This window comes from Ascaphus truei, unplaced genomic scaffold, assembly GCF_040206685.1.
Source record: "Ascaphus truei isolate aAscTru1 unplaced genomic scaffold, aAscTru1.hap1 HAP1_SCAFFOLD_2357, whole genome shotgun sequence".
NCBI classification, from domain to species: Eukaryota; Metazoa; Chordata; class Amphibia; order Anura; family Ascaphidae; genus Ascaphus; species Ascaphus truei.
Genome location: NW_027455277.1, coordinates 15,269 through 40,361, shown reverse-complemented (window position 1 = coordinate 40,361; position 25,093 = coordinate 15,269). Strand labels below are relative to the sequence as shown.

Below are 25,093 nucleotides of genomic sequence, written 5' to 3'. Positions count from 1 at the left end.
CCTGCATGTACAATACTGAGCCCCCCACATCACAGGGAGGGGGATCCCCGGCCCGGAAGCGCTGACACTTTGACCTGTACGTGCACAGGTTCCGTTAAACAATGGAACAGGAAGCCCCAACAAGACCGAGGTGAAGCTGGAACTGGCCTTCGAGTACCTGATGAGCAAGGACCGTCTGCAGTGGATCACCATCTCCAGCCCCCAGGTGAGGCGCCGACCTGAGATCCATGTGACAGGAAGCTGCTCATATTGCACCTAGTGATGTCACTTCCTGTGACAGGAAGCAACAGTGAGGCCTGGCGACTGCAGTGCACGGAGATTCCTCCAGGACATTTGTTTTAGCTCTCACATGGTGTCTGTTCTTGGTTTCCTCTCAGGCTATAATGATGAGCATCTGTCTGCAGTCCATGGTGGACGAGCTTATGGTGAAGAAATCCGGGGGCAGCATCAAAAAGGTCAATAAAATGAGCCCTAAATCCAACATCGGCCCGCACACCCAATACATCCCGCTCTGCGACAGCCCTTCCCACCGCCATCCCGCTCTGCGACAGCCGGTCCCACCGCCATCCCGCTCTGCGACAGCCGGTCCCACCGTCATCCCGCTCTGCGACAGCCCGTCCCACCGCCATCCCGCTCTGCGACAGCCCGTCCCACCGCCATCCCGCTCTGCGACAGCCGGTCCCACCGTCATCCCGCTCTGCGACAGCCCGTCCCACCCTCATCCCGCTCTGCGACAGCTCGTCCCACCCTCATCCCGCTCTGCGACAGCCGGTCCCACCCTCATCCCGCTCTGCGACAGCCCGTCCCACCCTCATCCCGCTCTGTGACAGCCCGTCCCACCCTCATCCCGCTCTGCGACAGCCCGTCCCACCGTCATCCCGCTCTGCGACAGCCCGTCCCACCGCCATCCCGCTCTGCGACAGCCCGTCCCACCCTCATCCCGCTCTGCGACAGCCAGTCCCACCGTCATCCCGCTCTGCGACAGCCCTTCCCACCGCCATCCCGCTCTGCGACAGCCGGTCCCACCGTCATCCCGCTCTGCGACAGCCCGTCCCACCGCCATCCCGCTCTGCGACAGCCCGTCCCACCCTCATCCCGCTCTGCGACAGCCGGTCCCACCCTCATCCCGCTCTGCGACAGCCGGTCCCACCGCCATCCCGCTCTGCGACAGCCGGTCCCACCCTCATCCCGCTCTGCGATAGCCCGTCCCACCCTCATCCCGCTCTGCGACAGCCCGTCCCACCCTCATCCCGCTCTGCGACAGCCCGTCCCACTCTCATCCCGCTCTGCGACAGCCGGTCCCACCCTCATCCCGCTCTGCGACAGCCCGTCCCACCCTCATCCCGCTCTGCGACAGCCCGTCCCACCCTCATCCCGCTCTGCGACAGCCCCTCCCACCCTCATCCCGCTCTGCGACAGCCCCTCCCACCCTCATCCCGCTCTGCGACAGCCGGTCCCATCGTCATCCCGCTCTGCGACAGCCGGTCCCACCCTCATCCCGCTCTGCGACAGCCCGTCCCACCCTCATCCCGCTCTGCGACAGCCCGTCCCACCCTCATCCCGCTCTGCGACAGCCCCTCCCACCCTCATCCCGCTCTGCGACAGCCCCTCCCACCCTCATCCCGCTCTGCGATAGCCCCTCCCACCCTCATCCCGCTCTGCGACAGCCCCTCCCACCCTCATCCCGCTCTGCCACAGCCCGTCCCGCCCTCATCCCGCTCTGCGACAGCCCGTCCCGCCCTCATCCCGCTCTGCGACAGCCCGTCCCGCCCTCATCCCGCTCTGCGACAGCCCGTCCCGCCCTCATCCCGCTCTGCGACAGCCCGTCCCGCCCTCATCCCGCTCTGCGACAGCCCGTCCCACCGTCATCCCGCTCTGCGACAGCCGGTCCCACCGTCATCCCGCTCTGCGACAGCCGGTCCCACCCTCATCCTGCTCTGCGACAGCCCGTCCCACCCTCATCCCGCTCTGCGACAGCCGGTCCCACCCTCATCCCGCTCTGCGACAGCCGGTCCCACCGCCATCCCGCTCTGCGACAGCCGGTCCCACCCTCATCCCGCTCTGCGACAGCCCGTCCCGTCCTCATCCCGCTCTGCGACAGCCCGTCCCACCCTCATCCCGCTCTGCGACAGCCCGTCCCGTCCTCATCCCGCTCTGCGACAGCCCGTCCCACCCTCATCCCGCTCTGCGACAGCCGGTCCCACCCTCATCCCGCTCTGCGACTGCCGGTCCCACCCTCATCCCGCTCTGCGACTGCCGGTCCCACCCTCATCCCGCTCTGCGACAGCCCGTCCCACCCTCATCCCGCTCTGCGACAGCCGGTCCCACCCTCATCCCGCTCTGCGACAGCCCGTCCCACCCTCATCCCGCTCTGCGACAGCCCGTCCCACCCTCATCCCGCTCTGCGACAGCCGGTCCCACCCTCATCCCAATCTGCGACTGCCGGTCCCACCCTCATCCCGCTCTGCGACTGCCCGTCCCACCGTCATCCCGCTCTGCGACAGCCCGTCCCACCCTCATCCCGCTCTGCGACAGCCCGTCCCACCCTCATCCCGCTCTGCGACAGCCCGTCCCACCGTCATCCCGCTCTGCGACAGCCCGTCCCACCGTCATCCCGCTCTGCGACAGCCCGTCCCACCCTCATCCCGCTCTGCGACAGCCCGTCCCACCGTCATCCCAATCTGCGACTGCCGGTCCCACCCTCATCCCGCTCTGCGACAGCCCGTCCCACCCTCATCCCGCTCTGCGACAGCCCCTCCCACCCTCATCCCGCTCTGCGACAGCCCCTCCCACCCTCATCCCGCTCTGCGACAGCCCGTCCCACCCTCATCCCGCTCTGCGACAGCCGGTCCCACCCTCATCCCAATCTGCGACTGCCGGTCCCACCCTCATCCCGCTCTGCGACTGCCGGTCCCACCCTCATCCCGCTCTGCGACAGCCTGTCCCACCCTCATCCCGCTCTGCGACAGCCCGTCCCACCGTCATCCCGCTCTGCGACAGCCCGTCCCGCCCTCATCCCGCTCTGCGACAGCCGGTCCCACCCTCATCCCGCTCTGCGACAGCCCGTCCCACCCTCATCCCGCTCTGCGACAGCCCGTCCCACCGTCATCCCGCTCTGCGACAGCCCGTCCCGCCCTCATCCCGCTCTGCGACAGCCCGTCCCACCGTCATCCCGCTCTGCGACAGCCCGTCCCGCCCTCATCCCGCTCTGCGACAGCCCGTCCCACCGTCATCCCGCTCTGCGACAGCCCGTCCCACCCTCATCCCGCTCTGCGACAGCCCGTCCCACCCTCATCCCGCTCTGCGACTGCCGGTCCCACCCTCATCCCGCTCTGCGACAGCCGGTCCCACCCTCATCCCGCTCTGCGACAGCCCGTCCCACCGTCATCCCGCTCTGCGATAGCCTGTCCCACCCTCATCCCGCTCTGCGACAGCCGGTCCCACCCTCATCCCGCTCTGCGACAGCCCGTCCCACCCTCATCCCGCTCTGCGACAGCCCCTCCCACCCTCATCCCGCTCTGCGACAGCCCCTCCCACCCTCATCCCGCTCTGCGACAGCCCCTCCCACCCTCATCCCGCTCTGCGACAGCCCCTCCCACCCTCATCCCGCTCTGCGACAGCCGGTCCCACCGTCATCCCGCTCTGCGACAGCCGGTCCCACCATCATTCCGCTCTGCGACAGCCCGTCCCACCCTCATCCCGCTCTGCCACAGCCCGTCCCGCCCTCATCCCGCTCTGCGACAGCCCGTCCCGCCCTCATCCCGCTCTGCGACAGCCCGTCCCGCCCTCATCCCGCTCTGCGACAGCCCGTCCCGCCCTCATCCCGCTCTGCGACAGCCCCTCCCGCCCTCATCCCGCTCTGCGACTGCCGGTCCCACCCTCATCCCGCTCTGCGACAGCCCGTTCCACCCTCATCCCGCTCTGCGACAGCCCGTCCCACCCTCATCCCGCTCTGCGACAGCCGGTCCCACCCTCATCCCGCTCTGCGACAGCCGGTCCCACCCTCATCCCGCTCTGCGACAGCCGGTCCCACCCTCATCCCGCTCTGCGACAGCCGGTCCCATCGTCATCCCGCTCTGCGACAGCCGGTCCCACCGTCATCCCGCTCTGCGACAGCCCGTCCCACCCTCATCCCGCTCTGCGACAGCCCGTCCCACCCTCATCCCGCTCTGCGACAGCCCGTCCCACCCTCATCCCGCTCTGCGACAGCCCGTCCCACCCTCATCCCGCTCTGCGACAGCCCGTCCCACCCTCATCCCGCTCTGCGACAGCCGGTCCCACCGTCATCCCGCTCTGCGACAGCCGGTCCCACCCTCATCCCGCTCCTGCGACAGCCGGTCCCACCCTCATCCCGCTCTGCGACAGCCGGTTCCACCGCCATCCCGCTCTGCGACAGCCGGTCCCACCCTCATCCCAATCTGCGACTGCCGGTCCCACCCTCATCCCGCTCTGCGACAGCCCGTCCCACCGTCATCCCGCTCTGCGACAGCCCGTCCCACCCTCATCCCGCTCTGCGACAGCCCGTTCCACCCTCATCCCGCTCTGCGACAGCCCGTCCCACCCTCATCCCGCTCTGCGACAGCCCGTCCCACCCTCATCCCGCTCTGCGACAGCCCGTCCCACCCTCATCCCGCTCTGCGACAGCCCGTCCCACCCTCATCCCGCTCTGCGACAGCCGGTCCCACCCTCATCCCGCTCTGCGACAGCCCGTCCCACCCTCATCCCGCTCTGCGACAGCCCGTCCCACCCTCATCCCGCTCTGCGACAGCCCCTCCCACCCTCATCCCGCTCTGCGACAGCCCCTCCCACCCTCATCCCGCTCTGCGACAGCCCCTCCCACCCTCATCCCGCTCTGCGACAGCCCCTCCCACCCTCATCCCGCTCTGCGACAGCCCCTCCCACCCTCATCCCGCTCTGCGACAGCCCCTCCCACCCTCATCCCGTTTTTCGACAGCCCGTCCCACCCTCATCCCGCTCTGCGACAGCTGGTCCCGCCCTCATCCCGCTCTGCGACAGCCCGTCCCGCCCTCATCCCGCTCTGCGACAGCCCGTCCCGCCCTCATCCCGCTCTGCGACAGCCCGTCCCGCCCTCATCCCGCTCTGCGACAGCCTGTCCCACCCTCATCCCGCTCTGCGACTGCCGGTCCCACCGCCATCCCGCTCTGCGACAGCCGGTCCCACCGTCATCCCGCTCTGGGACAGCCGGTCCCACCGTCATCCCGCTCTGCGACTGCCGGTCCCACCCTCATCCCGCTCTGCGACTGCCGGTCCCACCGCCATCCCGCTCTGCGACAGCCGGTCCCACTGTCATTCCGCTCTGCGACAGCCCGTCCCACCCTCATCCCGCTCTGCAACAGCCGATCCCACCCTCATCCCGCTCTGCGACAGCCCGTCCCACCCTCACCCCGCTCTGCGACAGCCCGTCCCACCCTCATCCCGCTCTGCGACAGCCTATCCCGCCCTCATCCCGCTCTGCGACAGCCTGTCCCGCCCTCATCCCGCTCTGCGACAGCCCGTCCCACCCTCATCCCGCTCTGCGACAGCCCGTCCCACCCTCATCCCGCTCTGCGACAGCCCGTCCCGCCCTCATCCCGCTCTGCGACAGCTCGTCCCACCCTCATCCCGCTCTGCGACAGCCCGTCCCACCCTCATCCTGCTCTGCGACAGCCGGTCCCACCCTCATCCCGCTCTGCGACAGCCCGTCCCACCCTCATCCCGCTCTGCGACAGCCCGTCCCACCCTCATCCCGCTCTGCGACAGCCCGTCCCACCCTCATCCCGCTCTGCGACAGCCCGTCCCATCCTCATCCCGCTCTGCGACAGCCCGTCCCACTCTCATCCCGCTCTGCGACAGCCCGTCCCGCCCTCATCCCGCTCTGCGACAGCCCGTCCCGCCCTCATCCCGCTCTGCGACAGCCCGTCCCACCAAATGCCAGTGACTGAAGCGCCTGCTCTGTGATTCTACGTGTATACGTTACCCGCTGCGTGCGCCTCCCTATTAATTCCCCCCGTGCAGGACTTTACACGCTGCGTGCGCCTCCCTATTACTTCCCCCGTGCAGGACCTTACACGCTGCGTGCGCCTCCCTATTAATTTCCCCCCGTGCAGGACCTAACACGCTGCGTGCGCCTCCCTATTAATTCCCCCCGTGCATGACCTTACACGCTGCGTGCGCCTCCCTATTAATTCCCCCCGTGCAGGACCTTGCACGCTGCGTGCGCCTCCCTATTAATTCCCGCCGTGCAGGACCTTAACACACTGCGTGCGCCTCCCTATTAATTCCCCCCTTGCAGGACCTTACACGCTGCGTGCGCCTCCCTATTACTTCCCCCCCGTGCAGGACCTTACACGCTGCGTGCGCCTCCCTATTAATTCCCCCCGTTACCTGGTGTTTGTTCTGTGATGTTCTGCCTCTGTATCCCTGCTGCATGCGGAGGGTTATTACATGTACACACCGGGCAGCGCATAGCTTACATGTTACATATATGACATTGTATAGATACAGTTCCCAGGAAGTCGCGATCACAAGGTGCTCCCTGGGTGTTAGATTCACTGCAGCGTGTGACCTGAGGACCTGTGTGCAAGGATCCAGAGGCCGTATATGTGTATATGAAACTGTGTTTTTTTTTATATATGTATATATGCACATAGAGGAAGGGGGAGAGGCTTCCAGTCATTCTGTGTGTGTGTGTTAGAGATAGAGATATATATATATATCACACACACACACACAAGACAGGCTCCCTGTGTATTTAACACAAGTGATTCCTTGTAGATGCTGCGGAAACGCCAGTCCTGTTTGGTGCGACGCTCTGACAGTCAGCAAGCTGTGAAGTCTCCCCCTCTGCTGGTGAGTAGGGGAAGTGCACAGGTCCCCAACCCGATCACCCGCCCTGTAATGAGCCCCCAGCCCTTGACTTCCAGCCCTGATTGAGCCCCCCCGGCCTGTGGCCCTGACTGATCCCCACTCCCCGGCCTGTGCCCCTGACTGATCCCCACTCCCCGGCCTGTGCCCCTGACTGATCCCCACTCCCCGGCCTGTGCCCCTGACTGATCCCCACTCCCCGGCCTGTGCCCCTGACTGATCCCCACTCCCCGGCCTGTGGCCCTGACTGAGCCCCACTCCCCGGCCTGTGGCCCTGACTGAGCCCCACTCCCCGGCCTGTGGCCCTGACTGATCCTCACTCCCCGGCCTGTGGCCCTGACTGAGCCCCACTCCCCGGCCCTGACTGAGCCCCACTCCCCGGCCTGTGCCCCTGACTGATCCCCACTCCCCGGCCTGTGCCCCTGACTGATCCCCACTCCCCGGCCTGTGCCCCTGACTGATCCCCACTCCCCGGCCTGTGCCCCTGACTGATCCCCACTCCCTGGCCTGTGGCCCTGACTGATCCTCACTCCCCGGCCTGTGGCCCTGACTGAGCCCCACTCCCCGGCCCTGACTGATCCCCACTCCCCGGCCTGTGCCCCTGACTGATCCCCACTCCCCGGCCTGTGCCCCTGACTGAGCCCCACTCCCCGGCCTGTGCCCCTGACTGAGCCCCACTCCCCGGCCTGTGGCCCTGACTGATCCCCACTCCCCGGCCTGTGGCCCTGACTGATCCCCACTCCCCGGCCCTGACTGAGCCCCACTCCCCGACCTTTGGCCCTGACTGAGCCCCACTCCCCGGCCTGTGCCCCTGACTGATCCCCACTCCCCGGCCCTGACTGAGCCCCACTTCCCGGCCTGTGGCCCTGACTGATCCCCACTCCCCGGCCTGTGGCCCTGACTGATCCCCACTCCCCGGCCCTGACTGAGCCACTCTCCCCAGCCTGTGGCCCTGACTGATCCCCGCTCCCCGGCCTGTGGCCCTGACTGATCCCCACTCCCTGGCCTGTGGCCCTGACTGATCCCCACTCCCCAGCCTGTGGCCCTGACTGAGCCCCACTCTCTGGCCTGTGGCCCCTGACTGATCCCCACTCCCCGGCCTGTGGCCCCTGACTGATCCCCACTCCCCGGCCTGTGGCCCTGACTGATCCCCACTCCCCGGCGTGTGCCCCTGACTGATCCCCGCTTCCCGGCCTTGACTGATCCCCACTCCCCGGCCTGTGGCCCTGTGACGGGAGACGCGCTTAATAACACATTTATATTTCGTGGATCCTGATTGAGCAGAACAGGTTGAGCAAAATAAACTGAGATTTATTCCCTTGATAGGCAAACAAACGACAACTGCAGAATAAACTTAATAATTACACTTACGGGTATAGGAACAGGGGATAATGTCCAGAAAGGTGCAAAGCACCAGAACATTGTCTTTTAAAATGTAGTCCTTTTGCAAGGGCACAAATTGCCAGCCCCAATCCTTCTGTGAATGTGCAAAGTCTTTTCTGGTCCGTTGGGGTTAATCGAATAACCCCCAGCACTCACAGTGTCCTAACGCAGAGTTTTGTCCTTGGTTCCGATGTAATAAGACTCTTTGCGTTCCCGGAATGTGCTGCTGCTCTTCTCCGCTCACATGGTAGAATGAAAAACGAAAGACGAAAGACAATGGGGATAACCTGGGGGGGGGGGATGTATATAGGATTTGGAAGCCTATTGCCAACATACTCACCCAATCCCCCTTGTGGGAAAGTAATCATTCCCCAATCACCTTCTTGCCCACAGTTTGGAGAGTGGGCACTAGGGATTTCCTGTTCACACAGCATGTGCGACAACGCCATCTTGCTACTTAGCATAGGTGCACTCCCCTCTCTACCTGGCCCCTCTCAGGCTGGAAGGGGGAAACTCAGGGTGTGAGCTAGCACAAATGGTCACCAGGATGTCCTATTTAGCATCCATCTGGCCAATTCACACCCCCCTTACTCTGGGTCTTTTGATATGCAACTTCCAGAGAGACTTACAGCTGTGGGCCCAGCAGGCTAGCTTTGAAGCTTGCATAGGCAAGTGACCCAGCTCATAGGTGTCAAAACATTTGGTTCTGGTATGCAAAACATTTGTTCCTTAATGCATTACAAAGGCAGGCAGAAACAATAGCATCCTGCCTTTACATATTAACTGCATCAGAAAGGCACTTTATCAAAAATATATGTTTCCCTTATGACAAAGTTATATTTTTAATATATGTGTTCTTGGGGTGTTACACTGAGGCTGCACACCCAAAAATCAGGGTGCTTGCTCACTCCGTTCCTAAATTAGCAGTCTTAATGGAACGGCTCCTGTTATTCAGCACTGCAGTAGTGACTAGCCTGCAAAAAGTGAACAACATGCCTGTGGCCCTGACTGATCCCCACTCCCCGGCCTGTGCCCCTGAATGATCCCCACTCCCCGGCCCTGACTGATCCCCACTCCCCGGCCCCTGACTGATCTCCACTCCCCGGCCTGTGCCCCTGACTGATCCCCACTCCCCGGCCCTGACTCATCCCCACTCCCGGCCCCTGACTGATCTCCACTCCCCGGCCTGTGCCCCTGACTGATCTCCACTCCCCGGCCTGTGCCCCTGACTGATCCCCACTCCCCGGCCTTGACTGATCCCCACTCCCCGGCCCTGACTGATCTCCACTCCCCAGCGTACATCCCCTGCTCTGAGCCCCTCCCCCTGCGCAGCATGCACGGTTCTCACCCGTCTCTCGCCCCCCAGGACTCCCCGGATTCCAGCAACGAGCCTATCGTCAAGTTATCGGTGAGTCCAAGCGGTGTGTGTGTTACTCACTACCATCATACAGTGCAGCCACACTCTCTTCAGAGAGCTGCTAGACATACAAAACCGTGCTTAGCTGTGCCTCGCCCTGACCCGCGTCGGTCTCTCCCTCTGAGCGCCGCCCTGACCCGCGTCGGTCTTTCTGAGCGCCGCCCTGATCCGCGTCGGTCTCTCTGAGCGCCGTCCTGACCCGCGTCGCTCTCTCTGAGCGCCGCCCTGACCCGCGTCGGTCTCTCTGAGCGCCGCCCTGACCCGCGTCGGTCTCTGAGCGCCGTCCTGACCCGCGTCTCTCTCTCTGAGCGCCGCCCTGACCCGCGTCTCTCTCTGAGCGCCGCCCTGACCTGTGTCGGTCTCTCTGAGCGCCGCCTTACCCGCGTCGGTCTCTGAGCGCTGCCCTGACCCGCGTCGGTCTCTCTGAGCGCCGCCTTATCCGCGTCGGTCTCTCTGAGCGCCGCCCTCTCCCGCGTCGGTCTTTGAGCGCCGCCCTCTCCCGCGTCGGTCTCTGAGCGCCGCCCTCTCCCGCGTCGGTCTCTCTGAGCGCCGCCCTGACCCGCGTCGGTCTCTCTGAGCGCCGCCCTCTCCCGCGTCGGTCTCTCTGAGTGCCGCTCTGACCCGCGTCGGTCTCTCTGAGCGCCGCCCTGACCCGCGTCGGTCTCTCTGAGCGCCGCCCTGACCCGCGTCGGTCTCTCTGAGCGCCGCCCTGACCCGCGTCGGTCTCTCTGAGCGCCGCCCTGACCCGCGTCGGTCTCTCTGAGCGCCGCCCTCTCCCGCGTCGGCCTCTGAGAGCCGCCCTGACCCGCGTCGGTCTCTCTGGGCGCCGCCCTGACCCGCGTCGGTCTCTCTGGGCGCCGCCCTCTCCCGCGTCGGTCTCTCTGAGCGCCGCCCTGACCCGCGTCGGTCTCTCTGAGCGCCGCCTTGACCCGAGTCGGTCTCTCTGAGCGCCGCCCTGACCCGCGTCTCTCTCTCTGAGCGCCGCCCTGACCCGCGTCGGTCTCTCTGAGCGCCGCCTTATCCGCGTCGGTCTCTGAGCGCTGCCCTGACCCGCGTCGGTCTCTCTGAGCGCCGCCCTCTCCCGCGTCGGTCTCTCTGAACGCCGCCCTCTCCCGCGTCGGTCTCTCTGAGCGCCGCCCTGATCCGCGTCGGTCTCTCTGAGCGCCGCCCTGACACGCGTCGGTCTCTCTGAGCGCCGCCCTGACACGCGTCTGTTCTCTGAGCGCCGCCCTGACCCGCGTCGGTCTCTCTGGGCGCCGCCCTCTCCCGCGTCGGTCTCTCTGAGCGCTGCCCTGACCCGCGTCGGTCTCTCTGAGCGCCGCCCTGACCCGCGGCGGTCTCTCTCTGAGCGCCGCCCTCTCCCGCGTCGGTCTCTCTGAGCGCCGCCCTCTCCCGCGTCGGTCTCTTTGAGCACCGCCCTCTCCCACGTCGGTCTCTCTGAGCGCCGCCCTGACCCGCGTCGGTCTCTCTGAGCGCCGCCCTCTCCCGCGTCGGTCTCTCTGAATGCCGCCCTCTCCCGCGTCGGTCTCTCTGAGCGCCGCCCTGATCCGCGTCGGTCTCTCTGAGCGCCGCCTTGACCCGCATCGGTGTCTCTGAGCGCCGTCCTGACCCGCGTCCGTCTCGCTGGGCGCCGCCCTCTCCCGCGTCGGTCTCTCTGAGCGCCGCCCTGACCCGCGTCGGTCTCTCTGAGCGCTGCCCTGACCCGCGTCGGTCTCTCTGAGCGCCGCCCTGACCCGCGTCGGTCTCTCTCTGGGCGCCGCCCTCTCCCGCGTCGGTCTCTCTGAGCGCCGCCCTGACCCGCGTCGGTCTCTCTGAGCGCCGTCCTGACCCGCGTCGGTCTCTCTTAGCGCCGCCCTCTCCCGCGTCGGTCTCTCTGAGCGCCGCCCTCTCCCGCGTCGGTCTCTCTGAGCGTCGTCCTGACCCGCGTCGGTCTCTGAGTGCCGCCCTCTCCCGCGTCGGTCTCTCTGAGCGCCGCCCTCACCCGCGTTGGTCTCTCTGAGCGCCGACCTGACCCACGTCAGTCTCTGAGCGCCGCCCTGACCCGCGTTGGTCTCTGAGCGCCGCCCTGACCCGCGTCGGTCTCTCTGAGCGCCGCCCTGACCCGCGTTGGTCTCTCTGAGCGCCGCCCTGACCCGCGTCGGTCTCTCTGAGCGCCGCCCTGACCCGCGTCGGTCTCTGAGCGCTGCCCTGACCCGCGTCGGTCTCTCTGAGCGCCGTCCTGACCCGCGTCGGTCTCTCTGTGCGCCGCCCTCTCCCGCGTCGGTCTCTCTGAGCGCCGCCTTGACCCGCGTCGGTCTCTCTGAGCGCCACCCTGACCCGCGTCGGTCTCTCTGAGCGCCGTCCTGACACGCGTCGGTCTCTCTGAGCGCCGCCCTGACCCGCGTCGGTCTCTCTGAGCGCCGCCCTGGCCACCGTCGGTCTCTCTGAGCGCCGCCATGACCCGCGTCGGTCTCTCTGAGCGCCACCCTGACCCGCGTCGGTCTCTCTGAGCGCCGCCCTGGCCACCGTCGGTCTCTCTGAGCGCCGCCTTGACCCGCGTCGGTCTCTCTGAGCGCCACCCTGACCCGCGTCGGTCTCTCTGAGCGCCGTCCTGACACGCGTCGGTCTCTCTGAGCGCCGCCCTGACCCGCGTCGGTCTCTCTGAGCGCCGCCCTGGCCACCGTCGGTCTCTCTGAGCGCCGCCATGACCCGCGTCGGTCTCTCTGAGCGCTGCCCTGACCCGCGTCGGTCTCTCTGAGCGCTGCCCTGACCCGCGTCGGTCTCTCTGAGCGCCGCCCTGACCCGCGTCGGTCTCTCTGAGCGCCGCCCTGACCCCCGTCGGTCTCTCTGAGCGCCGCCCTCTCCCGCGTCAGTCTCTCTGAGCGCCACCCTCTCCCGCGTCGGTCTCTCTGAGCGCCGCCCTCTCCCGCGTCGGTCTCTCTGAGCGCCGCCCTGACCCGCGTCGGTCTCTCTGAGCGCCGCCCTCTCCCGCGTCGGTCTCTCTGAGCGCTGCCCTGACCCGCGTCGGTCTCTCTGAGCGCCGTCATGACCCGCGTCGGTCTCTCTGAGCGCCGCCCTGACCCGCGTCAGTCTCTCTCTGCTCCAGGTGTTGATACTTTTGGTTGGGGATTAGAGTAATAAGATGGCGCACTCTCTGTACTCGGTGCTGTGCGCCCGGCGCTGCCCCTCTGACCATGTCCCGTGTGCTGTCTCCTCAGAGCAAGCTCAGCTCCGTCAGTCTGCGCGGGATCTCCACGCCCGCCAACGACATGAGCGCAGACGACTTCCACGGGAACTACGCCTTCGAGGGCATCGGGGACGATGACCTGTGAGCGCACGGCCGCGCCGGCAGGGATCCCACCCCCCGACAAACCCGCAACCCGGCCGCCTCGCCCCCTCCATCGCGGGGGCTGCTCCTGCCTGCGCCATTACAACACTTTAACAAGAGCGGGGTGTGCGTTCCCAGCTTCAAACGCCAGCACCCGTGCCCGGCACACCGCGGCGACAGCCTGGCCTCGCTCCTCCTTGTCTAGCACGCAGCTTGCACTTATAACGCAGACATTTGCACAGAAAGGGGGCAGCACGGGGTGGGGTGTCTCATTCCCCCAAACCACCGGGACCGGATGATTTAACCCCTTGAGTGCCAGAGAGACCCGCTGTGCATTGCAGACCTCTCTGGTGCTCAAGGGTTTCGAAGAGCGTTTTTTTTTTTGCCATGGTCACTACATCCGTAACGCCATGGGATAAGTGCACTCAGGAGTTAGGTTACCATAAGTTCATGACTCCTGGCTGACCAGTGCCCTAGTGTTATGGCACCGACTTCCTAACGGACTCGTGGCTATGTGGCACTTTGGTTGTAAGTGACGGTAGCCTAACTCCAGAGTGTCGGCTGCCCCTGTACGGGCGCTCGGCAAGCATATGACCAAATGATAACCTACATTCTGAGTGCCGGCAGCCGCACATTTCCGGGCTTTATGGCCTGTGTTCTTAGCAAATGCTGCCACCTGGGACACACACGTTGTATGTACGGCACTTAATAGTTATATGACCTGATGATAACCCAACCCCTGACAGTGCTAGTGCCATGGTCCTACGTGTCGCGCACAGTCAGGGAGGTAACCTGGCTGCTCTGCTCGCTACACGTGTTACATACGCTTTTATACAGGGCCAGCGTTCACACGTGTTACATACGCTTTTATACAGGGCCAACGTTCACACGTGTTCTTCTTGCCCTTCTAAAATGTGGAGTATTAAGCCCACTCCAAGATTGAAGGGTTTAAAGTGTATTCTTTCTATCTTCAGAATTGCCAAATTAGTGTTAGTTATTAAACATGTACATATCTATATATATATACATATATATATTCTTCTTTGCACATAAAAACAATTTAAGATAAGTGATTTTATACCAAGGAGGCAGAAAATCCAGCAAATGTATTCCTCTTATTCATATTCCCCAATCTGTAATCGCCTGAACCCCCCGCGCTTGTAACTAACCATTTCCCGCTGCCATCCTGCTGCGTTTACAAATCGATGCGTTCGCCTGATTATACGAAACGTTTACACAATGCTAATATCATTAAAGAGAGTTCCTGACTGATCCCGTCTCCTCCATCGGAGAGTCGCGCCTTCATTTCTGCCGGTTTTATTGTGTGGAGGTGTGATTGTAAGCGGCGTGTGAAAGCGTAGAAATAAAATCAATGAGTCAAGGGTTCAAAGTAACAGGTGAGTTTATCAACCCCATGGTACAAGTGAGAGAGAATTAAAAAAAAACTCATGCCTCTGCCAACATATTGCTTGGTATCACATTTTTATACATTTCAAAATGAGTAATACACCCTTTAAGGGGGCTGGCTTAGAGATAAAAACTATATGATGATTTATACAAAAATACATATTGATATATAAATATGCTTTACATTGCTATATTCTTATCCTCTTATCACCATAATGTGGGCCTCTTAACCTTGTGACATAAGGGAGTTACTGTGTCCAGCCCTGTGTGTTACTGTATCTGTCAGATAACAGAACCTAAGGTCAGCAGAATTATCTAAGGCAGGAAAAACCTCTTACGAATGCTATTTCAATTTATTACATGAGTCTTAGGAATTACACAAGGGCGGGTTACATCTAGGAGCGATACTTTTCAGAATCAAACATTACAGTTCATACACAAATAAACGGATAAGCATTCATACAAGCAAACACACAGAAAATGGCGGTTAGGCCAAAATGGAGGTGATGATAGCCACACACATCTCAATCTTCAGTCCTCTCTTTTTATTCTTAAAACATAGTCTTTTAAGGATAATTCAGATAAAACTCAGAAGCGTTGCACTGGCCTGGAGGACCCAAATTTGCATGGCTTTGATAGTTCTGGAAACTCACAGAGCTGCTGGCTATCATATCAGCCAGGTTTGTCTTTCTGCCATCATCTTCATCTGTATTCCATTGAGGAGGACTGACTTTTCCTTCTGAGATTGCATCTTCCGTAGTGTCGTCTGTGATCAGTGGCATGGCCTGGGTAGAGGGTGTTACACACCTTTGCAGTATGGATTTACTGCACATGACACAGACATGCAAGCACACAGACAAATTCATTCATCAGTTTCGCTTCTAGGAAACCAACCAACTTGGTAATTCCTAACGGAACCCACCTCTTATCTCTACCTTTCCTTAATCTCTCCTGTATCTCTGCGATCTTCTCTAGCTCATACTCAATCTTACCACTTTGATCTCTAATAAAAACACAACATTGCTCTTTAACTAGGGCACATACGCTAAAATATAGTCCAGAGCCATTCTATTCTGTAGGGCCATTAATCTAATCTGTACCTGTTCTTAAGTAAATGGATATAGTTGTATGATTGAGAACATCATCCACTACATCCGTAAGTACATTGAGCCTGTCATATAGCAATCCAACTCCTACATTAGGAAATAAGCTAGCCCAAAATTGTTCTTTCCATAGACTACTTTTCAACCCCTTTGTGTTGGAAGTGGCTCTGTTATTCCTGATCCTGCCAGTGGGTAATTCTTTAATCATTGTAAAGGCAGGCACAATTGTACCTAGATAGCAAGACCCCATCCAACCACATGGTAATACTCTGTAGGGTAACTAGTGGTTCACCATGGCTCCTTTCCTATATCTCTAGGTAGCTATATACATAGCACTAGATCCCGAATATCTATTAGGGATCTCCCTATTACTATCTACCCACCTAGCCATAGCTGGGTTACCAATAGATACAGTCATGTGCTGTTGAATCATACTATTTAATTTTATTTTAAACCCCCTTTTTTATTCATTGTTAACTAATAAACTATTTTTACATTACAATTATACATCTAGTCGTGACAGAGTGCTTGATAGACTGGGTTCCTTTTCTCCTGTATACTAATACTCTGTAGGCCCATTTTCCACAAAGCCAATACACTCCCCTAGGTAAACTAGAATTTGTGCAAGCACTTTTTACTATCTTAATTAAAGCTGAAAAATTAAGGCCACATCCTCCCTGTAAATTTTTAGTTCCAGGCTGCAAATACATTTTCATACAAGTTTCATTGGTTGGTGGAGACACCTGGCCCATAAATTGATTTGTTGTTCCCAGTGCAAAATCCACCTACAGGAACCTCATTTACCAGTGGAATTCGGTTTAAAAGTTTAGAAAAAGTTCTTTGTAAACAAATTCAAATTAACATTTCATTTTTTAAATTCGGCATTAGTGTAAGGTATCCCTACTCAAGGGGTTAAATGTCTTTCTCTCTTGCGTCGTTGGGGGCCACTAGAGTATGGCAGGGATTCATTGTATATATTCCCTTGTGACCCATAAACCTGTGCAGCATTGTGCGAAATTGTATGATTGTCTGCAAAATGATGTGACCACAAAACAATAAACATTACAAATATTTCAAAACTGATCATCCCTTGTCATCATCTGGATTGCGTTGGCTGATCTTTCCTAGCGAGGCATACATCTTAAAAACACACTCTAAAGCATAAAAAAATAATAATGAGTCCTGAAAAAACAAATTGTTCGTTTAAGACCGGGCCTTGCCTGAAGTCTTAATTCCTCGGTGGTTAAATGTTCTAGGATTATTGTGCCTAGATACACGAACTGTTGGTCAAAAAAACCACTGGCTTGATGATTCTTTGTCTTTGTTAGCTGTTTACGGTGGTGTCGGCACTTTTTTCTTGCGATGATGCTGCTTTGTATTCTCCTTGGTAGACTGTATAAGCTGCACCTAAGTTTGGAGAGACTTAAACATTTCATTAATAAAAGCACAAGGAGAGCGCTTTTAGCCACTATAATTTAGTATCGGCACAATTTTTTTTGTTTTTCACCACTGTCTTGGCATCCGCATATAAAATAAACACAAAAACACTTTGCTCACCAACTACAAAAGAAAGAAATCAACAGTGCATAGGGAAATTTCGTAAGAGAACACTGATAAGTGACAAGAGGTTGTCACTAAAAGTCCCTAAAGCTTGCACTCATTGTAAACTGTAAAATATACATAAAGTACCAGTTAAATAACTAATACCACTAATATCAAATTTATTACAGACCAAATGGGAAATATCCACATAAACTTAACTTTAAAACAACTAAAACGTATACAACTTTTTTACAAGCTAAAAACTTACAAACTGCATAAAATGACAACTAATAAATCATAAATAAAAGAGTCCCCATGTGAACGAAACGGACAGTATACGGTAAACAAAAATGCTAATATGAACACTAGTGTAAAGCCATATCAGAACAAGAGGGGCCAGTGTCCATAATATACTAACGATGCTAATTAGCTTCACCACAAAACACTGCAGAGTAGCAGCTCATCACATTAATACTTAGTTCCCAAACAGGCTCAAAATAAAGCTATCCAATAGTTATGCTGGAAAATGTAAAGAGATGAGGTATATCCCTCTCCACATGAATATTCATGAAGTAACATGTTGCTATGTGTAGCAATGAGTAGACAGCACCAAAACACAACACAGTATGAATGGAGTCATTTCGGCAAGAAATGTTCAAGGATAAATAACAAAACAACACACACAAGGTAATGTTGCAATGAACAAAATAGGCAGAGTCCGCATATAGACAGGTGTGTTATGGAAAATCATATAAATTATCCTCTCTTTTGTTCATATGCAAATCCTATGACATGTGAACAGTATACGACATAAAGGATGATGGTATTTAAAACATAAGCAGCTTGAGATTTAAATATATATATATATCATGAATTTGACAATAGCTATTGCTTTAAAAAATAAAATCTAGATTGCCTACAGTTGCATTCTTTAAAATGAGAGGCTATAGATCAGGGTTCAAATAAAGACACCTTTTGGAGGGAAAGGAGAGGTAATGGTTAAAAGTTATAAAAAAAATACATCACATTCAGTTAACTTTATAGGAAAAATTATTTCATATCTGATTTTATGCTTACTCGTTTATATCGTCCACTCTGTGAAGTACTGAGTATACTTTTGACACTATTCAAATACGGAAATACATATTAAATATTATTGTATTGTTAATGAAACAATTATAACAAATAGAATTAAAAACATAGAACAAATAGAATTGAAATGTGTTTACTGGTTTCTGCGTAGAGGTAATTTGGATACTGCATGTGGGGATTATAACCCCTTGTAATAATTCCTCCATAATAGGGACTATGCCATCTAAAGCATTTCTGCTGAGTGGGTATTGGCCAATTCTGGGGAGGGCAGCGTTGGGAAATAATTTAACCCGTACTGGTGCAGCAGACCAGACGTACCCAGTACTGTTGTTGGGAGACGCCCATAAACTATGAGGTATTTATCCTAAAATAGATACAAAAAACAGAAAGCACAATAAATAAGCATAATTTCACACTTCTCTGATACAGAGCAAAATGAACTTTACAAAAAAATAAGATTAAAAAAACCCAAAACAGACCTGTTTGATCCTGCAAAATCAGTCCAAAAATAAATAAATTACAGAATCATTCTCTTTCCTCATACTATAACTAAGCTGCTTTTAAACATTTTTTTTTTTAGTTTCTAGTTAACTTTTCATGCCTGGAACGTGGTCTTTGTACAGTCCTTAAGCTGGAGGAGGGGGGCCAGCCCGCTTGGCTGCTTTTAACCTTCCCTCTTTTAAATGACTGTTGCTCAAAAATAAGACGAGCAGTGTATTTAAGAAAACAAACCGTTAGTTTCCTATTATAAGTTTGAACAGAGAAACCTTGATAACTAAAAAACAAAAACAAAACCATCTCTGCAACCCTTCTTATAAAACAAAAATCTTATTGTTTTATTTACTATATATTTCTAATTCCTTATCTTTCTTACACACACACACACACACACACACACACACACACACACACACACACACACACACACACACACACACACACACACACACACACACACACACACACACACACACACACACACACACACACACACACACACACACATTCTCTTAGTTTATCTTCCATCAACATTCATTCTTCTTTCTACGGGCAATTAACAAAACTTCAACATACAATACTTCCTAGGTTTATTTTAAATGCTACCGTCATGCCTTGTAAATGGCAGCAGGCTTAATACACTTTGACAAAAGGGTTTAAACTTAAATGACCCTTTTACAAGAGATATATAAGTATTGCACTGTGTATTTTTGTCATATTGGAAGCAGCTTTTTGCATTTTAGTTTTTTGTTGTATAGGTTTATTGTAACTGTAGCCCCCTGTAAACAGCACAGGCTATACCTATCTTCCTTCTACTGTGGTAAGTCCTGTTAAGATCAGGCACCAGTAATCATCATGGGTTTTCCCCCTTCATAGCCCTGTCCTGAGTGGTAGATGCAGGCCTGGACTCTGCTGCAGGCGTGAGCAAGAGGGGAGGTTCTGCTGACATCACGAGAGGCGGGGCTAGCTCTATATTTAGCAGCCAACTCCTGGAGTAGAGTTAGTTATACCGAGAGTCTGGAACTGCCGGTTAGTTATACCGAGAGTCTGGAACTGCCGGTTAGTTATACCGAGAGTCTGGAACTGCCGGTTAGTTATACCGAGAGTCTGGAACTGCCGGTTAGTTATACCGAGTCTGGAACTGCCGGTTAGTTATACCGAGAGTCTGGAGTTGCCGGTTAGTTATACCGAGAGTCAGGAACTGCCGGTTAGTTATACCGAGAGTCTGGAGTTGCCGGTTAGTTATACCGAGAGTCTAGAGTTGCTGGTTAGTCATGCCGAGAGTATGAAGTTAAGTTAGTATGCCGTGAGTCGAAGAGTCCTGCGGATCGGTCCGAGGAGTTGGAGGAGACCGCGGTCTCCCCTGCGCAGAGTGCAGGAGCAGAGAGAGAGGAGTGGAGAGATTCAGCTTCCTTTAGTAGAGCTGATAGAATTATAGACTTGATGGACCAATGCCCTCACCCCACTGCCAGGGGTGATGGGGAGAATCCAAGCCCCACCGCGAGGATAACCTCGGGCGTGGGCCACGGGGTATTGAAGCCCTAGCCCAACCATCCTGTCGGAGGAGAGACTTGGAGGGAAGGAGAGGAGGAATTATCTGTGTGGGATGAGAGCGGAGTAATAAGTACAGCTTGGCTGTTGTTGTTGCGGCTACTGGACGCCACTACCGTGGGGAGTTGCTGATCTGCCAATAAAAGAGACTATTCGTATTACCAAAGACTGTGTGTGAATTGGAAGCTGTTACCCTGGGACCCAAGGGGTTCTTCTATACAGGTCCTGTCCCATATTCCTGGGAGTACAGAAGATGGAGGCGCTGCACCACTAAGAGATCATGGAGGCTACCACCCCAGAAGCCTGGTCCTGGCTCCCCAATAACATCACGGGAAGCTCAGGCCCTCCTGATCCTCACAGGTATGCACCACACCGCATGTAATCTGCCCTCATGCACCCTAGACACCACCGTAGAGTTTGGGGGAAAGGGGGAAGCAGGGTTACATTTGGAGGCGCTGCTGAGATATGTCAGAACAGGACCGGCTTATAGCAAGGCGGAACGGGCAGAGTGAGATGCACTCTCCGTGCAAGTGTTGGAGAAGGATGGGCGCAATTGCATATGCCGAGAGTAGTCAGGAGAGCGCAGACTCGCACAGTACGCCTTGGGCGCCCATAGGAGGTGGCATAGGAAGGGTGAATAGTTAGAGCTGACGAGTCCCTTGAGGCAGGTAGCGTGAGGCAACTGGGGGGGGTCAGCCTGTTAACCAGTCCAGGGACCATGGCCCAGGGCCCGCGCTATGAGTGGCCAAAAGCAGGAGACGCCCGTACCTAGAAAAGAGGTACCATAGCTATCACCCACACACACGCACCACAGAACACTTGCATGGTAGACATCAAGTACAGTGCATGGAGAAGAGGAGTTCCGCTGAGCTTGGGGTACAAGCCACCTCAATTTAGTGAGAAACAGAATGCAGAGCACACAGTTAGCAGTCAGTCCGTGTTTAGGTACGAGATACCTGTTAGACACTGAGGATAGGGCACATGGGCGTTTGGAGGACTCATACAAGATGGTGTCCTTCCCTACATGTGCTCCGCGGAGCAAGAACAGTGATCTAAAATGGCGGTTCCCGCCAAGCCTGGAGCAAGCACGTGCGTTGTGCACAGAGACTATTAGGAGAATGTGGCGGGAGATGTGTAATAATTTGGCGCCAAACCCGGATTCTTTGCAAGGGGAGCGGAGCGGCGCGAAAGCTGAAAGCTCACCCAATTTTGCCGTGAATGGTCAGAAAGCCAGACCACGTCACGCTGAAGAAGAAAAGTTCCCACCTCTGGATTCCACCAGAGGGAGGGGGCACAAGGAGAGCCAATCAGGAGAGTCCTCCCCAGCGAAGGGAGGGACCGGAAGCCTGAGCGAAGAGCTTCACTTTTGTCTGGCATTCGAGGAGCACGGAGCTGGAACACTGAGCTGTTCCCACCCTGAGCGAACCATGTCCGAGATGAGTACTTCCATCTACCAATTACCAGGAGGTCTACTGGTAGTGGAGGTAGCTGAGCACGAATACATTCGGTGTTTGTGCGTCCACTGCGGGATATCGGGCGCGGTACCCAGCACCAGGGCCCGATGCCCTCAATGTGGCGCGTTTTACCTTTGGCCGAACGAGCCGTGGCCTTTGTTCGGAACCCCGCGGGGTGCCTCTCCGGGAACATTGACGGAGGTGGCGGAAGGTAAAGAAAAGACTGCCCTGGCTCCCCGTTATACCAAATCGGGAGGAACCAAGGCTCAGCTCGCTATTGAACTGAGCGAGCTGGCAACAGAGAAGAGCGCGACCGCAGTGGAGGTACCAGAGCGAGAACAATTTGTACCTATACCCACTGGTTGTATCGCCGGAGAACCAGGTGACTCCCCAGCGGAGGAACCGATCGTGATTTCTTCGGAGGAAGAGATTGGCGTGACATCGGTGGCGATGCGCCTACCGGCGAACCACCCCAAAGGCATCAAGAGAGACCAGACAAGTCCGGAAACCATCCGACGGCGAGCGCTGATGCGTCCGTAGGCCCGTAAGAGTCCCACCACAGTGGTGACTCCCAGTGCGGCGGAGACGGAGACCGAGACGATCCTAGAGGAGCCCGATGTCATCAAAAAGCAGCGGAGCGGTACGGAGACTCCAACCCCCCCCCTTACTCCCGCCCGGTGCAGACCGCAATCCCGGCGAACGAGAAAGAGAGGCTTGAGGCCTACTTGTTTGACCGTGTACCGGCTGCTCCGCCACCGCCCCCGCAGGTCCTCGATGCACTTCCGGTGCGTGACCACAGAGCGGATGGAGATTCTGCAGGCGATCCCGACGACGTCGTTTCCGGTTCCTCCGGAAAGAGAAGGCCTGGAGGAGTGTTTCCTCTCAAAGCATAGACTCCGCCATTGCCCCGGCTATCCTACAGAGTCGAGGCCCCTCCCGAAAAGCCAGCAGTATGGCGGGGAGTGCCTCTAAGCACAGGTTCCTTTGGCGTGGTGTCACCCGCTTGCTAGACAATGCCTTGGACGTTCCCCCAGCCCAGGCCCATAGCTCCACTGCCCCGACCACTGCCCCTGCCCCGTCACGAGTGGTGCCACCGGGACCTACCAGGGATAAGTTATGTAAACACCCCAAATACTCCAAGGACTTGCGGGACTGGGAGTTGAGTGATGAAGGGTCTGATGGGGAGATACCGTATTTAAGTGTTATACCTGTACCTAACCCTGTGCCGTTTTCTCCTGCAGCTAGAGGGAGGGCCCGTGGGTCCCACACTCCAGTAGAGGCTGGGTCTACCAGTAAAGTGGTGCACAAAATGAACCCCACTACGTATTATAATGCCAAGGGAAGTAGAGATTGCTCGCGATCTACTGATGCGGGTACGTCCGGTGTATCATCACAGGTAGAGTCTGATGTAGAACGCACTAGTCATTCCGCAGAGTACGAGCACCGCGACAAATGGTGGGCGCCTTTGTTCACCGGATACCACGAGGGTATGGACCGTACGCGGTTCTTATTAATTAAGAACGATGTAGTAGATCCTTGGTGGGTGGGTGGTTCTTTCACTCCGCAGGAGGTGGAGGATGAGTTAGATCACCGGTTTAGGGAGATAGAACAGAAACTGGTTGTACCTCGAGGCCCCAGTATATTGTACGATGAGGTAGCTCCAGAGGAGCCTGTATTTTGGGTACTGCCGAGCAGGTCAGGGCACCGCAAACTCACCAAACTAAGTCGAGCTGACCGGGCCATAGTCGCTAGATACCGGCAGTCACACGGGTATGAGTATCCCTTTGTGCCGGAACCCATCATGAGAGAAATTGAAGAGAACCGGGACAGTTGGCTTAGGGAGGCAGTCCAGGAATACCTTCGGACCAAGTTCGGTCAGGGAGGGTGTCACAATGAGGATAAGATTAGTGAGCTGGTACGTATATGGAGCATCGGTAGGTGTATCTACATGCACGGAGTTACATACAGGCCTGAGCATGGGCCGGTCCAGTCGTTCGCTGTGACCGTCACGGATCATAATGGACGGCGGGTAAGAAAGCCTGATCCAAGACATTATCTGTAGGGTTCTCCATGTTGGGAGTACCCGGGTGCACTTGTATTGAACTACCTCGTTATGCCATGTATTATGACAATGTTATGTGTGCTGTTTCCCAGGTGGTTCGCCGCAGGATGGGTCTGCTAAAAATAGGTCCAAGTGGGGACCATTGGATTCCAACATAGGGAGAGTGTAGCCCCCTGTAAACAGCACAGGCTATACCTATCTTCCTTCTACTGTGGTAAGTCCTGTTAAGATCAGGCACCAGTAATCATCATGGGTTTTCCCCCTTCATAGCCCTCTCCTGAGTGGTAGATGCAGGCCTGGACTCTGCTGCAGGCGTGAGCAAGAGGGGAGGTTCTGCTGACATCACGAGAGGCGGAGCTAGCTCTATATTTAGCAGCCAACTCCTGTGAGTAGAGTTAGTTATACCGAGAGTCTGGAACTGCCGGTTAGTTATACCGAGAGTCTGGAGTTGCTGGTTAGTCATGCCGAGAGTATGCAGTTCAGTTAGTATGCCGTGAGTCGAAGAGTCCTGCGGATCGGTCCGAGGAGTTGGAGGAGACCGCGGTCTCCCCTGCGCAGAGTGCAGGAGCAGAGAGAGAGGAGTGGAGAGATTCAGCTTCCTTTAGTAGAGCTGATAGAATTATAGACTTGGTGGACCAATGCCCTCACCCCACTGCCAGGGGTGATGGGGAGAATCCAAGCCCCACCGCGAGGATAACCTCGGGGGTGGGCCACGGGGTATTGAAGCCCTAGCCCAGACCATCCTGTCGGAGGAGAGACTTGGAGGGAAGGAGAGGAGGAATTATCTGTGTGGGAGGAGAGCGGAGTAATAAGTACAGCTTGGCTGTTGTTGTTGCGGCTACTGGACGCCACTACCGTGGGGAGTTGCTGATCTGCTAATAAAAGAGACTATCCTTTGTTACCAAAGACTGTGTGTGAATTGGAAGCTATTACCCTGGGACCCAAGGGGTTCTTCTATACAGGTCCTGTCCCATATTCCTGGGAGTATAGAAGATGGAGGCGCTGCACCACTAAGAGATCATGGAGGCTACCACCCCAGAAGCCCGGTTCTGGCTCCCCAATAACATCGCGGGAAGCTCAGGCCCTCCTGTTCCTCACAGGTATGCACCACACCGCATGTAATCTGCCCTCATGCACCCTAGACACCACCGTAGAGTCTGGGGGAAGGGGGGAAGCAGGATTACACAGTCCTTATTATTTCATTCAAAATCATTATGATCTGTTATTTGTATTATTTGTTATTTTTATGATTAGTACAACAAGTGACAATGTGAAGCGCTATGTACACTAATGGCGCTATATGAATAAAGACATTCATACATACATACATACATTAACTATCAGAGTGACACACACACACTTCACTCCATGACATGTATATTATTATGCCCTCAAACTAGTTTCTATGAGCTT

At 56.5% G+C, this 25,093-nt stretch overlaps 1 protein-coding gene across 1 annotated transcript; it reads left to right on the top strand.

Moving 5' to 3' along the window:
• The first annotated feature begins 65 nt into the window (after positions 1-65).
• LOC142478285 (sorting nexin-17-like) lies at positions 66-14,243 on the top strand. The gene is made up of 5 exons (XM_075582435.1): positions 66-205; positions 378-455; positions 6,775-6,849; positions 9,614-9,655; positions 12,862-14,243. Exons 1-5 carry the CDS (start codon positions 161-163, stop codon positions 12,973-12,975), a joined length of 354 nt encoding a protein of 117 aa, XP_075438550.1. The 5' UTR covers positions 66-160; the 3' UTR covers positions 12,976-14,243.
• The last annotated feature ends 10,850 nt before the right edge of the window (positions 14,244-25,093 follow it).